At 33.4% G+C, this 16,326-nt stretch overlaps 1 protein-coding gene across 1 annotated transcript in view; it reads left to right on the top strand.

The window, feature by feature from the left end:
* LOC129948582 (formin-J) overlaps nt 1-16,016 on the top strand; it is a 97,730-nt gene extending 81,714 nt beyond the window's left edge. Inside the window, exons 5-17 of the mRNA XM_056059691.1 lie at nt 321-354; nt 8,108-8,255; nt 8,320-9,102; nt 10,316-10,377; nt 10,435-10,623; nt 10,687-10,787; nt 10,853-11,102; nt 11,164-11,540; nt 11,680-11,982; nt 12,348-12,510; nt 12,586-12,722; nt 12,784-12,927; nt 12,981-16,016. Coding sequence (XP_055915666.1) covers nt 321-354; nt 8,108-8,255; nt 8,320-9,102; nt 10,316-10,377; nt 10,435-10,623; nt 10,687-10,787; nt 10,853-11,102; nt 11,164-11,540; nt 11,680-11,982; nt 12,348-12,510; nt 12,586-12,722; nt 12,784-12,927; nt 12,981-14,875 — 4,586 coding nt within the window. The 3' untranslated portion in view covers nt 14,876-16,016. The remainder of the gene's footprint in view (nt 1-320; nt 355-8,107; nt 8,256-8,319; nt 9,103-10,315; nt 10,378-10,434; nt 10,624-10,686; nt 10,788-10,852; nt 11,103-11,163; nt 11,541-11,679; nt 11,983-12,347; nt 12,511-12,585; nt 12,723-12,783; nt 12,928-12,980) is intronic.
* The last annotated feature ends 310 nt before the right edge of the window (nt 16,017-16,326 follow it).

The raw sequence follows: 16,326 nt of genomic DNA on the forward strand, positions 1-16,326 counted from the left end.
AATTTGTATAGGATTTTGGATTCTGGGATATCCGGATTTCAAATACTGTGGGTGTTTAGGTTTATGTTTGAAGTTTAATTATTGCTTTATTGTTAAATTGTTTTGTATTTGCGTTGTTGCCAGACTTAAGTTATCAACAATGTAAACTCTTTTTTTTTTAAGATAATCTGTCAGTATTCTCGCTATAACACAGAATATGATCTCTTTTTTTATATTGCCTACTTTTAAAAACAAAATAATTTGTTGGTATTTAACAAAAAAAAAGACTAAACTTCAAAAACTTTTAATAATTTTAAATACATTTTGTTTTTACTCTACAGGTCTGAAAGTGCTGCCACTCCTTAACAATTTAAGGTAAGTTAAAAATGTGTTAAACAAAATAATCTGATAGAACACACCTCCTGTGCATTTTCATATCACCTACATTTATTGCAATATCTATCCAATTTTGGTTTATTTGCATATAATTAGTTTTATTTACAAAAAAAAAAGTAAACATTTCTTATGTGCTGTTTGAATATGTTTTTAAACAAATTAATTCAGAAGGCGGAGTTTGATCATTTCTTATAACAAGCTTGTTAATTTTCGATATTAAAATGCATTTAAAACAGTACGAGCCACTTGATTATAGTCATTACAAAAATATCATAAAATGGATATGTGGGTACATGCAAAGTTCGTAAAGTTATTACATATTCTTCTTTTATTTAATCTTTTTTTAAATTAAATGCAATGAAATGAGCTCACGGTGTTATAGATTTTAATGTCACTCTTGCTAACTTTTTTAACAACGACTTGTTTCATTAACTTAGCTTTACTTGTTTTTGTGACAATCTTTAAAAAAAAGAAAAAGGAGAAAAAAATCAAAGTACTAAAGGTTTACTTTTTAGGATCTTCTTTAATAAAACAACTATTCGCTTTACCATTTCTTTTCTTTATTAAAATATCAGCTGTTCAGGAAAATGAATTTCCGTCGGGAAAATAGAAAAATAAATTTTTAAAGAAAAATAAATGAGCAATTACGCCTTTTTTTCTCAAATAAAATTATTTTTTTGATTTCCGATCGATCAGTAGACAATTTCCATTTCTAATCGAAGGGAAACACCGTCAAATATCGATTGGAACATTTTCCGTATCGATTTCAATGATAGCTATAACTGGCGCCTAAGTATGCTTTTATCACTGATCGTGAAGAATAAGATCCAATTTACTACGAAATTATAATATTTCATTGCATACGAATCTGTAGAAATTTGTCTGGGAGAGTGGCTATTAAACGTCTCGACTCATTAATGATAAAATTATCTCAAGAACGTATTTTTCAATCAAAATAAGTTTTGATAAATCTTTTTAGGTGTAAAAATCATACATTCTAAATCTACCTCTTTCTGCGTGTACTTTGTATCTACAATACCAACATTTCTGAAGTATGTACAAAATTATCATTTTTGTTAAATTCAATTCTATAGATACCTTACTCAAGTAAAAAGGAGAAAATATGTAAATTAAGTACCGAAACCTATTTTAAGACAAAAACAATAATTAGAAACACTATTCAGAGTTAGGGCGTTTTTGTTTTCAGCTGAATCTTTTTTAAAGAGTTGTTTGAGCAGTTTATCCATGTTAAATATAAATAATAGCAGTATTTTCGTATTAATTCGTACGTTTTGTATAGAATTTGAAATACTTGGCCTTACAATATCTTATAACTTTAATATAAAAATCCATTTAACTTAACTTCAAAGTTAATTTGAAACTAATAAATCAGATTTAAAAGAGTCTGAAACTGAATATATGGACAATTTTCTGAATGACATTATAATTGTAACATGCAGTTAGTTCAGAAGTCAAAAATAAAGTAGTTCTTATTCATTTAATTTTGTTCGAGGGCTACATTTTTAATAATATACATTTTCCAGAAAAAAAGTGTTTTTTTAATTTTTAAAGTTGGCCTAGAATTAATTTCTTTTAATATATACATAATTAGGCTCGTTTCACACTACACGGTTTTGCCCGTACGTCAAAAAAACGGACGGCTCAATGGCTAATTACACATTATACGGTTTTAACCGTTCCTCTGCTTAGTATACTTTTTCATCGTGTCTTGAAGTGGCTGATCGAACTCTGATGTGAAAACATGCATTTTGTACGCCACTAAGATTATAGCGCCGTCCGGCTGCCGTATACTGTAGTGGCAGTAGACGGTTGCATTTTAACGTCGCCGTATAATATGAAAGCGTATATACTCTACTTTGCGCCTCTAACAAAATGTCGCCGTCCGTTTTTTTTTGCCGTACGGTCAAAACCGTGTAGTGTGAAACGACGAGCCTTAGTCCTTAAATCAGATCTAAACATGAGTAAGCGTACTAAATCTTAAACAAAACTAATTTTTATAGTTTTATTTTGTTTAAGAAATTTCATTCTATTAAAGTTTTGTAAAAAGATATTTAACAACGACGAATATTTTCTTCATTTTACATAAACAACAAACTCAACTCGAGAAGATTCGTTCTTTAAACAGAAAAGTACTAATATTTACTGATTTATAAATAATTCATTATATTATAAAAAGAATTGAATAAATTGTGTATGATTTGCTTTTCTGACAAATTTCTGATAAGCGTGCGCTAATATAAATATGTATGATATGAATTAACTTTTATTTATATTTGTTAACCAGTTTATTTTGTTTGTTTTTTAGTTGTTTGCAAAAGCGAACAAGAACGTTCATTTATTTATTTGTCAATAATATATATAATAATTGAATCATTAGCATTATCGAGTTTATTTGTTAGTTTTATGGGAACTACAAATACAAATTTCAAAACAAAAATTAAAATTATTTATAGTAATTGAATGCAAATTAGTATATATTTTATATTGACTTAAAATAAATCCGATTGAGTTATTGACAGTTGGGTTACATAAAATGACAAAAAGCACGACATGTTAAAATTATACCTTTATGTAAAATTATAAGATTATGAACTTGGATATTAATAATTCAATAACAATTGAATGGGACAAATATACAAAAAAGATTATGCTAAGTTTGAGTTTGAGGTTTCTAAAGGAATAACGTTGACAGGCACTAAAATTTTCATATTTTATGAGTTTTATGTCTTTTTAATTTAATTTGATTTTTTTATTTTATTACATATTTTGACAAAAAAACAACATTTAATAGGTATTTAAACCATTGAAGGCCCTTCCCTCTTTGTTTTTTTTTAGTGTTTATGATAATTTTTACAGAGGATTAAATTTTTATTCCTGAAATATGACGCAACATATGACGCTTTACTAAAGACCCAGCTCTCAATATTTTTCTTATGTCAAGTACACAAATGTAATAAGGTTTTTCATTGGGCAGGTTCAGACAATATAAGGGACTTCATTTGCTGTGAACTGCATTCTTTGAACACAAATTTTGAACAAGGCAGCTTGTTACTTTTTCAAGTGTCATAAATTTCCGACTCAGACCTTTACTTCACAAACTTCTGCCTTCAGTTCATCGTACAAAAACAATATTGTCTACAAAACAAACCTGAGGCAAGCTACATGTCAATCAACATTTGCATTTTGTATTGTAAGAATATAGAACTTATTTATTTTCCAATTTGACAAGTGACCCTTTTCCATTTCCACAAACCATTAAATAAAATGTATTCAGAAAATAAAATAATCACAGAAAAATAAAGTTCTGTTGAATGAAAAAACATGGTTTACTGTCATTTTGACATAAGCTGACTTGATTTGATAGTAAGGCAGATTTTTCTTGGCTAACTTTCCAGTCAACTTTCCAAATTGGCAGCTAGCCAATCAGATACCAGAAACTCGTCTTACTTTCAAGTCCCTTCTGTCGCCAGAACCTGCTTTTTGGTAAAATTAATCAAATGGTATTTTTGTATATTATTATCTGTCAAAACTCAGATTGTTCTCCATATTTTTGGAATAAAAAATCAAATTTAGTGACACTTATTTTTTAATAGATTTAAATCTCATTGCACCTTCTCAAAAACAATTGTATGCTGTCACTTTGATTGATGTGTTTTGTACTTTTTTTTAAAAGTGACATTTGCTATTGATAAATTTGTATTTAAAAAAAAAAAAGTGATTTTTGTGTAGCCAATCGAACACGATTGATTGAAGGATGTCATCAAATGTTCGTGTAGCCGCCTAATTTTTAACCAACATCGTTTCGAACTTAAATTAGTCCAACTGATAAATTAATTGTGTTTACAATGAAGATATTGTACGAGCACTCAAGGGATTATGAATAGTGCGATCAATAAGGAAGAAAGATAGGATAAGAAAGGAGATACCGATGCACATTAGTTTTGAATGTCTGCACATTGTAATGAGTTGGAAATATTGATCCTGGTAAAGAGTTTCACATTCGTGTAGTGCGACTAGAGAAAGAATCCCTATACTTTACAGCACTTTCAAAATTAGGCTCAAGTGTAAACTGACGAGCATTCCTAGAAGTACGGGCATTAGGTTGAAAGGGTATTATTAGCCATATTGTAAGGATTTTTCAATCCCAGGAAAACCCACTTCTAAATTCTTGAGATTTTATTCGAAATTTTAAGGATGAATGCTATTCCAATTTAATACTGACTGTTTTAGTATAAGAACTTCTTATTTTAAGATTCCTTAAGATAGTTTAACAGTCTTTACTCGCTTTTTGTCTATCTTTTGTATTTATTTTCCTAAGGTACGTACCTATCTATCTATGCACTAACGGTTGAACCTCTAAACGTGGTAAAACTTTTATCAAAAATGTTCTTCAAAAACACTTAAGATGTGGCATCACCACGTGTATCTCAAAAGCTCAAAAAAAAAGGAAAGTCCTTTCAACTTCATTTTAAAAACAAAACAAAGCAAAAAGAAAAACTTTAAAAGCTAAGTAGACAAAAATAAAAGAAACGTGCGCACGCACCACGTGCATACCGCATAAAGTTATATATGTATGAGTATGCTCAGCACATGTCACAGCTTAAAGCCAATAAGGCTCGTGGCGTTTTTTATTTGTTATTACGGAACAAGCTCAACGTCCTTTCGGTTGTGTTTTTATGTATAGTCCTTCCAAAATTCGTGCAACAGAAGAGCCAAAAACAAACAACAAGAAAAACAGCCAACACACACTGACTTTACATAACACATTTGACCGTGAAAAAAAGTTAAAATTAAATTAGCCCCTTAGCACCAGTTCCGACCAATTCCAGTACCTTCTTTACATTATTTAGGATTTAAGAATATTGCAACTCCAGTTGAAACTCTTTTAAATCACGTCTCGGTTGTGATTCTTAGTTTTTGTTTTGCCCGTTTGCCGTCATCCCCATCGCTTCCGTCACCGTTCGGTCGCCTTCACCGCTACCGTTTTTGACACCAAGCCGACTGCCTACGTCAAAGGAATCGTGCCCCAGCATCCGTGACCTGTGACCGTGGACAAATTACGACAACGACCATTTAGCTGTGTTTCGTTTTGTTGTTCCTTGACAAATTGTGGATTTCTCGATTTCGGATTAATAGAAAATCTGAAGTGAGTGCTAAGCAATAATAAAAAGATTAAAATTAAATATTTAACATTTTCTGCCGGGCCAGTAGCCAACAACGGCAAGGTGGTTATTATGGTTTTGTATTGATTTTAAGGTGTTCCCTCTTCAATTTACTGCAGTGGAGTCATTTCTTGGTATATTTGCTCGAGTCTCAGAGATAAGCATCGGCTCGTAAATAGTTTATTTGCATGTTTTATGTTTGGATACGACATCCAGTATAACAAACAACAATAGTGCTTCCGTGTTTCGCGTTCTACTTATACTTATACCTTTACACTATACCTGAGAGTATTTTAAGTTTTAGGTCAAACCTAATCGGTGGTCGTCTAAAATAGGTTTTTTTTTGTAAAATCTCGTTTTATGCATAAATAATTTCTTGTTGTTGTCAATTCTATAATTTATGCATATTAATGCATGATGGGTATTTAAAGGTGTTTTGGTTTATTTAAATTTGGGTATTTGATTTTTCTATTTTTGTTTGTTTATTTAAATTAATTGTTTCTACGATTAAAAGGCCATCAAAATAAGATGGCCAACCCCGTCGAAGCATTTTAGTCTGTTTGTTTTGGTTGATTTTACTCTTGTGTTTTTCCCTACAAAAATAATGTTTAACTCCCTTCACAGTCGCATATTATAGTATTACTCAATTTAATCGAATTTAAGTTCTATGTGAAATTCTTGGCACTGCATTCGATGAAGTCCCAAGGTTTGGCGGTTCTGAAATACTAACACATATTTACATGGACAATAATAATCAAAGAATCATTGCTTTGAAAAAGATGTACAAATATTTATTTCAAAAATGGCTATACTTTAATTTGGTATTTTTTTAAGTTTGTCCTCATTCATTTGTGGGAATTATTAACTTTTTCGCGTGTCAAAACCTTACGTGCATAAGAAATAATATTGATAAATTTGTCATTTAAAACTAACATACTCGTACCTTGTGATTTTCAATTCAACAAGAATTATTTCTGTTTTCATTTTTCAACTCTATGGAACAATAAGGTGGCCTCCTGGGATACTAATGACACCGATATATCGACCCAAATAGGCACTATAGGCAAATAGTCAAATGGATGATAAATCACGCTTTCCTCAAATGGATATGAAAACTACTGTTGTTTTTACATTTAAGTGAATATTTTATCAAATAAAGGGTGTCGAAACAGAAGCTCACATTCTAAAAACGCAGTAACTCTGAGAAAACACCATCGACATTTTAAAATACCTCCCTTATCCCTGCATGTAATAGTGCGGTCCTTGAAATTGGTGATGACTTTAGCGTACATCTCTCTGCTGATTGTACAAATAATATTCTCTTGGCATGATCTGTTGGCTTCGATTCTTCTATCAGCCGAATCGTTACCTGAATGAAAATTAAGCTTTTTTTTCAAAACTTGATGAACAGAACATCGTGGCAAACCCTTGACAAACGTAACGACGGCGAATAGACTTATGTGGACTCTTGCTTTCACGTGAATAGAAGAATACCGCGCAGTATTACCGACGTAACCGACATAGACAGATTCACTTCGAATAAATAGCAGAATAATGATTAGTGAAAATTCAAGTAAAATTCCCCTCGATGAATAGCAGAATACGCCTGACTGTCTTGCACTATGGCTTCCTCTGATAGGTGGCTTACATGTCCTTATCTGAGACACGTTTTCTCGAGCTTTCCTAACAAATGCGTAACGGTCGATTATGAATGCGCGTTGTTTCGATTTCAAAAAATATGAAAAATATTAAAACAGTGCTGCCAACTCAGAAGGAAGAAAATCCCAGCGTTCTTAAAATGTGCGTTTTTTCCGGGACACTATACATCAATTTTTTTCAACGAAGTCAATTTGTATCTAGTTTTTAAGTCTGGAACAGTATTGCCAAAATTAAAAACAAAAATATTCCAGCGGTCTTAAAATGTGCGCTATACCAAGAGTACCGATTTCTCCTATGGATAATTTTACGCTATTTACCCCCTGAAGGGACTTTTTCCTTCCTAAACGTAACTGTCCAAGAAATTTTCGGTAAAAACATCGTAAAATACATGGACCCATTTCAAATAATTGAAAATAAAATTATACTAAATTATCTGGCAACCATGTTCATTTGAAAAAAAAACATAAATTCGGCAATTGGGTTTTTGTAGCTTAACTGAATAACAATTTCAAAGATTTCAAGGTCAAATTATGTGTTACATTTTTGTATGCATACAGAATTTTACAGCATAAATATAAAATTCGAATATGGCACACTTTTCTGAATAGTAACTTATACTTTATACTTATTAGCATCAAATTCAGTGTACTATCTTAAAGGCTGGAAACTTATCAAAATGTTTTAACCTTAGCTCAAAACCTGAGTTTCTTACGTTCTTCCCATGAAATCAGGGTTGCCAAATATTCACTTTTTAGTTATAACACTTGGTGATAACATTTATTTGATTTGAAAGCGTTGCGGAGCTTTCAACTTTTGGTTCCTTAATTAACATATTATGTATATGCCCTAATTTTTATAACTAACATAGAATTATTTTATAAAAATTTCAGAAAAGTCGCTCAGAGTGTGGGCGATATCCCTGTACAATTGGACGTATTTGACGAGCAACGAGAATGCGACGAGGCTCAAAGTCTACAGGATCCGAATGGAATAAATTTAAACTCCCATCTTGATGTTTTCTCTGCCATTTTAGGACAGGTTTGGATAGTTGATATAATAGCAAATAAAAATTACTTTAAATAATTTTTATTTTTTAAAACAGGTAGCTGACACACCCCAAGAGATGCCATTTCTCAGCATACTGCAGCATTTGCTTCGAATAGAGCCCAAAGAATCGATAAGTGATATTATTTGGGAAACAACCGAAAAATTAGTGCATCGAGCAACCCTTCTCGAAAACTATGAAGACTCTGTGCGGCTTATGCGTTCACCGAGTGTACAAAAAATCACATGCCCACATTGTCGTGGCGAAGCAACAAGTCCAAGTAGAAAGCAATCTTCAGCACCACTTACGCCGAATAGTTTTCAGGAGACTCCATCATCAACGGCACTATCTCTCTCAAATACATCATCACAGTCCCCGAGCAGTCGTAGTGATGGTGTGGCACCTCCTCCACCACTACCGCCACCACTTCCGCCGAAAATGCCCCCACTTGGCGGTGCAGTCCCAGTTCCCCCAACGCCGCCACCTCCACCCGGGCGCATTCCCATACCAGGAGCACCTGCCCCACCGCCACCTGATCCAAATATTCTGTCGAATAACTCTACAAATGGCCAATCAAAGTCTGTGATGTTGCCGCAACAGAAAACGCCTGCCCCAAAGACAAAAATGAAAACATTAAATTGGAACATAATTCCACTTACGAAACTTTTGGGTAAAATAAATATTTGGACCGCTCCGGTTCGTAACAACAAAGAACTCGATTGGTCGACACTGGAAGAAAACTTTTGCCAACAATTAACCAGTGCCCAGGGTTCACCGAATTTGGGCAGGGATTCGGGCACAGATACATTGGATCGAAAGTCAAAAAAAGAAAACACTGAGGTAATTAAATTATGACTGGAAAATAACAAAACTGGAAAAGAGCAAAATCCCCAAATTTGTATGGTTAAAACGTTGTTATTGATTGAAATTAATTTTTGCAGACATGAACAAATTAATTTGGTACAAAATATGCTCGCATACATTTGGATATGTGTGTACACTTTAGGTTATTAAAAGTTACTGGGCAGGTTCAGCTGACACAACTGACTTGAAAGTTAGGCAAGTTTCTAGTATCTGATTGGTCAGCTGCCAAAAAAGTGCTTTCCAATTAAGCTACTTTATTGACAGTCAAGAAAAATCTCCCTAACTATCAAGTCAAGTCAACTTATTTCAAAATAATAACTGATCATGTTTTTTCATTCAAGTGAAAACTGATCTTTTCTACTCTACAATTTATTTATTTTTTGCACAATTCCATTTAATGTTTTTTGTAAAAGGGTTCCTCCTCAATTTAAAAAAGAAATAAGAATAATTTCTATACAATATAAAAGACAAATCGTAATCGTCTTGGAGCTTGTCGGAGGAGTGTTTTTTAGACGATTATGTGTTTGGTAGTTTTGCCCAATGGGCAGGTTCAGACGACATAAGGAACTTGAAAGTTAGGCAAGTTTCTAGTATCTGATTGGCCAGCTGCCAAAAAATGACCTTCCAATTAAGGCAACTTTAATGTAAAATCTCCCTAACTATCAAGTAAAGTCTACTTCTGTTAAAATGACAGTTGTTCATGTTTTTTCATTTTACTGAAAGCTGAACTTTATTACTTATGTATTTAAATGTAACGCCACCTGATCCAAATATTCTTTCGAATAACTCTACAAATGGCCAATCAAAGTCTGTGGTGTTGCCGCAACAGAAAACACCTGTCCCCAAGGTTCTGAATTTTAAATTCATGACACTAAAAAACTAACTAGTTGCTTTGGTCAAAACGTACCTACGTTTAAAGAAGGAAGTTAACTGCAAATGAAGTCCCTTATGTTGTCTGAACCTGTCCAATCATTTTTAAATTGGGTTGAAAACATTCTGAAAATTATTAAAATATGTCATTTGAAAAAAAAACACCGACTTTTTAAAGTTACATGTACCAAAATTCTTAGGGTTTCTCCAGCAAAGTGCTTTTCTAGATTTTTTCAATTTTCTTTCTTATGATTTTGATGAATCTCCAATTTCCTTTTATCTTTTTCGAAAAACATTAATTTTATAAAATAATTCTCAGATAACGCTGCTAGATGGAAGAAGAAGTCTCAAAGTCAATATATTCCTAAGGCAATTTAGAAAGTAAGTTATATTTGCATTAATCATGTTTCACTGATATTAAACTTTTTGAATTTTAAGAACAAATGAGAGCATAATTGAGCTTATCAAAAATGGTGAACACATGGACATTGGAGCTGAAAAGCTACGTGGTCTTCTAAAGATTCTCCCAGAGTTAGATGAATTTGAAATTCTTAAATCATTTAATGGTGATAAAAATCGACTAGGAAATGCAGAGAAATTCCTTTTGCAACTGCTCGAAGTACCAAAGTAAGTCAAAAATCCTTCTTTGTTTAGTTTTCCATTGATTCATATGTATTTCTTTCCTATCAGCTATAAACTTCGGATAGAAAGTATGCTCATCAAAGAGGAATTCAAGGAAAATTTCGTTTATTTAGAAGACTACATAAACTCAATGATCGCTGCTGGAAAAGGTATAAGAATATTTTCATTTTTCAGTGAATTTTATTTTTGCACTGATAAATTTTCTTTCGTACAGCTTTAATGAACAACGAAATGCTGCAAGAAGTTCTCTATTTGATTGTTTTAGCTGGTAATTTTCTTAATTCAGGGGGATATGCTGGTAATGCAGCTGGAGTGAAATTGTCATCGTTGCAAAAGATCACAGACATTCGGGCAAATAAACCTGGTGTAAATCTCATGCATTTCGTTGCTATGGAAACGGAAAAACGAAATCCGAAGCTTTTGAGCTTCCCCGATACGCTAACGAAGCTAGAGAACACAGTCCAGTAAGATTAATTTTTTTGTTATACAAGTTTAAAGTTCTTAATATCATTTATGATTCAATAGCACAACTTTAGAGCAAATTACCTCAGAGATTAAAACATTGGACACTCGAGTACAGAAAATCAAACGACAAATTGAGTTGCCAACAACAAATGTTGATATCAAAGAACAAATGACAGAGTTCTTAGAGGCCGCTGAAAATGATGTTTCTAAATTGCAAAGTGGCATGAAGCAAGTTGAAGCTGTTAGATTAAAACTAGCCGAATATTTCTGTGAAGATCCTACATCATTCAAATTGGAAGAGTGCTACAAGATTTTCCAAAATCTCGCCGAATCTTTCAAACATGCTGTGCAAGAAAACGCTAAACGAAGACGGCAAGAGGAACAAGCTACATTGCGAAGAAAGCAGAGAGAAGAACAAGCTGCAAGGAAAGTTATGGGTAAGATATTAGAGATTAAATGTACATATGTTCAAGTTTTATGTCAAAAGGCGAAAAAGTTACCTTACGAGCTTTGTATACTTTTGTCCTAAAATGTCTAGAATTCGACCCATTCGAAACTAAATTCAATTGTTTTTAGCAAATCTTTGTGGAACACCTAATTCTGATCCAGATAAACCCCTACTGATCGATACGCTCTTTGATCCACTTCGATCAAGTCCAGCACTTACCCGACGAAGAATGGGATCATTTAACACCGGTATTGATTGTAACGCATTCCGGGACGATGGAATCTCTCCTGATATAACACCAAATGGCAGTCTACGTAGACGAAAGAGCCGAGTTTTCGATGAAAATGATGAATTAATGACATTCTTAATAAAGGGTTCTGGACAAGATAATGGTAGTCGAGAAAGAAAAGCCTCCGCTTACGGAAGTTTGGGTAACTATTATGAAAATTATTAACATAAAAACAATTGTCTTATATTTAATTTACATAAATACAATTGTAGATCTATTTAAATAAACATTTTTAACATAATATCGGCAGAAAAATGATCGTAAGAATTTTCTTGTGAACACAGAATTAGAATAGTTGTGCTTAGAATACAAATTGTGTTTACTTATTGTTCGTAAATCCTAACATCCTAATTCAAGTGCCAGTTATATCTTTAATTCACCTTTTAACAGTGATATAACTGACCCCTGATAGTTCTAAAATACATGATAATTTTAATGATATTCTTTTAATCGATGTAAAACAAGAAATTTTCCGAGCTAATGATATAAAATCACGTATAACTACAGATCGTTCATGGGCGAGGAGTGCGAGATCTGGAAGTGCAAGTAGAAAACGTCCGGAACTTTTGAACATAGATTACGGCACCGACCGCGAAAGAGCCAATTCACCATCACCAATGACCGAGGTAAAACCACCCCTTGTTGCTACAAGTGTTGAAAGAAAGCCAAGGTAAGTTATCAGGACATTTTTTTAAAAGATTCCATTGCCAACTATTCCTATTTCCAACTATTTCCAACTTTTAAGAATATCACGCGAAAGTATACAAAATGTTGAAACATGGTTACAATCAAATGTAAATGATGAAAAACTAAATGATGAATATAACAAACGGAAACGGCAACTTACCAATAATGGCCGACGATCGCTTGAAAACGATCCAGGTATAACAACAAACTTAACCCTAAGTCGTGAACAGCGACACTTATTTATTTTGCATTTCAGAAAGCGAGAGAAACAAGTTGGATCCGTTGCCAGAGGAGAAGATCTCAGTTAATACTCCCACTGGGGAAGCATATAAGAGGGATTGGAAGCCGTCCAGAACGATAGAGAAAACTGATATTGCCGGAACAATTCAGGCTATAGATGGTAAGAGTTTAAATTTGTCATCAAACGAGGTTTTTAACCCATTTTTGTTGCAGATATAAACAACACTCGCGACAAGTCAACATGGCGAAAATCAAATCTTAACGTTTCGAACAGCTCCGAAGAGGTTGAAATCAGAGACAATGCAACTCGTATAAATAGCGAAAAAGAAGATCGCAAGTCTTTGATACAAATTCTAGGAGATCTCCCAGCAACAGATCACCTCCGCATTTATGCGCGCCGTCAATCTCAAGTGAACGAAAGCGAAAGCAAATGTAAAGTAGCTACACCAAATTGCAGTGATTCCAAGCAACTGCCACCATTGATCCTGGATATTAAAAATGACCCGTCCATTTACAAAAGCCAATCAAGTATTGAAAGTCCAGCGATCAATAGATTCAGCACTATTCGTGACCGGCACGATGACAAATATAGCCGCAAGGAAATTGATTCAGACAACATCGAAACACCACCAGTGGTGAGACGAAGTACACAAAGTTCGTCTTTGCGGAGGCCTCATTATGCTCCAACTGTTGTTACGGTCAATTCGACAACAGAATGCGATGGAAGTGATATTAATGCCAGTGTAGACCAATTAGCTGATAATGAACCCATTGGTCATTTTGATAGATTCTCAGCTGCAAGGAGGACTTGTCGTTACAAAAGGCCTACGGATTACAGTAGCGGAACGGAAGACTTAAGTCCGCCAATTGCTGATAAAACCAAGAACCAAAGCAATTCGAATGAAACAGAAACCAAGAAGAACGAAGATTCACAGACGAAAAAACCTGTGATTTGTGAAAGAACTATTGCCAAGTTAGAGAGGGTTGGTCGCCACATAAGTTCGATAAATCAAGAGGATGTGCGTGAAGCTATTCGAAACCTTAAGTCACCAATTGGCGAGCCCGAACGAATCTGGAGTCCCCCCAGGGAAATCATAGCTACTGAAAAACCTGCCCCCACAACCATCATCAAGGTTTCTTCCAACAGTCATGAATTGAACGACGAAGGATTCGAAGAAACCCAAAGTCTAGTCTCCGATACACCATCACACGGGAAAGATAGCACTTCATCGTGTAACGACGTCAATGAAGCTGTCACAAAGCAGTCAACCCGGTCTAAAGACCGCACCAATAAAAATTCAGTCACAATTGCTAACAAAACAAACACAAACAGCCATAACCCTAGTCGTGAACCTGCCGTCTCAAAGACAAGAATCAATCCCCAAAAACACCAGTTTCAAAATATTTTAGAAAGAAATAAACGAAGCATGGACAGAGCTCGTGTGTTAAGGGCAAACCCCACAAACACTCTCACCCTGCCATCAAATACCGCTTCGGCTGCAACCGCGGCAGTACGTCGCGCTAATTCCCTGAGAAAAAGTGATACATCTTCAAATAATTCATCCCCAAAGAAAGACGTAGAACGAAGTAGCTCAAGAGCTAGCTTGCGTAGTTCGCGATCTTCTTTGAATAGTGGCACTTCAACTAATACCGTTAGACGTATACCAGTTAAACCACTTCTAACGAACTCTGTTGAATCATCGCCGAGTAAAAGGCCACTTGCAATCCCCAGTTCATCCCGTAATTCAAAAATATCGGCCAGTCGCAGTAGTTCAAGTGGATCAAGTATTGGTGCAACTATTCGAAAGCCTTCTTCAACTAGAGCGAGTTCATCGAACTTGGGAAGTAGTGTTCACAGGGATAATCAGTCAGCCTCGACCACACCGTCGTCGGGAAAAAGTTCTTCGGGCCGCAATGCAGTGCTAGTTAAAGCGTCAGTAACAAATATAAGCAGTAGTACACCATCATTGATCAATAGGCAAAGAAGTCCCACTAGGCCAGCAAATAGTGGTACAGCTCGTCTGAGTGGATTTATGCGACCTACAACATCAAGTGCAACAAAACGCCTACAGGGTGACAATAGGGGCAGCAGTAATTCAAGGTCTTAAAAAGATTACTTTGACATGAGGGTTAATTTTTTGTTTTTTTTTTTTAATGAAACTTAGAGAGAAGCCTGTTAATTAAAAGGGAGTAAGTTAAGCTAAAAATGCCGCTTTATAGCAATTGTTTAGTTTCGAATGCACTTTTTATATGAAACGAGTCATCTTTTTTGCAGGCTGTGATGTTTCAACATTTTCTTTCAAAAACCGTTCAACTGAGAACGCCCTTAATGTCTAATATATTTTAAAGAAGTTTAGTACTTCTGCCACTGGACGATATTTTTTTTGTTTTCAACAATAATGCCTGTATTTAAATCTACATACATAGTTTAACAAGACTACTAACAAACAAAGTATGTTGACTTGATACTTCGTGACCCAACTAATTTCAATGAATTGATTCAGTGAAGCCTGAAAAAAAGCTACGCATTACGAATTTTCTTAGCTTAACTACAACCCATTTAATTGCTTATTAAGTTTCATAATGAAAAATGATTAAAGAAAGCTTCTTGAAAAACCGAGGCCTAGAATACAAAAATATGTATAAAATCTTAACAAATACTATTTTTTATACATTCTTTAAAAAAACAAGAAAAAAATAATAAAAAACATAACAAAAGTAAATTTAAGAGAGGCATATTGAGAGGTGAATTTAAACTGAAAGAAAAAAACAAAAAATATAGTATTATTGAATAGCACAAAGGAATCAAAACTCATTTTGTCATCAATCTTAAAAATAATGTCACAAAACTTTCCGTCTCAAACCAAATTTAACTAAAAACAAAATCAACAAAACAAATTACTGTCCGTATTAAATATAAACCGTCCACAAATCGAATTTCTCGCACATAAGTTAAGCAGGACAATACAATTTTTAAAATGTGTGCTCTTTCCTTTGCTGTTTAGCTGTATATTAAGCAAAGCATACACAATTGTTATTTTGTTGTATCCTGCCTGTTAAATGTTATAAATTTAAACAACTAAAAAAAAAAACTTTTTAAAAGTTATAACAAGTTAAATAAATGTATAATTGTATGATTAATTGCAAGAAACACACACAAAATACCAAATAACATTCACAAAAATTAAATTGTAGAATAATTTATATTATAAAGTAAAATAATAAAAATTAAAAAAAAAAAACACACAACTTAAAGGTGCCGATGATAGCGAAGAAGAAAAGGTGTCCAAGAAGCAAGGGAATTGAAAACAAAGTATGCCTTATGGTGTATGTCGAATGTATAATATATTTTTTTTTATCTTAACGTTATTATTTGCTTTACATTATAATTAATATTTTTTTTCGAACAAAAATTTACATTTCTTTTTTAACTTTCCTGTAAAAAATTTTAACATATGACATGCAAAATTTTAGTTTATATTCATATCATTTGTATTCTAATTTTAAATTAACTTTTCATTTTAATTTTAAGTGATCAAATAAAGACTTAACAAAATAT

The sequence above is a fragment of the Eupeodes corollae genome, chromosome 2 (assembly GCF_945859685.1).
Source record: "Eupeodes corollae chromosome 2, idEupCoro1.1, whole genome shotgun sequence".
Classification (NCBI taxonomy): domain Eukaryota; kingdom Metazoa; phylum Arthropoda; class Insecta; order Diptera; family Syrphidae; genus Eupeodes; species Eupeodes corollae.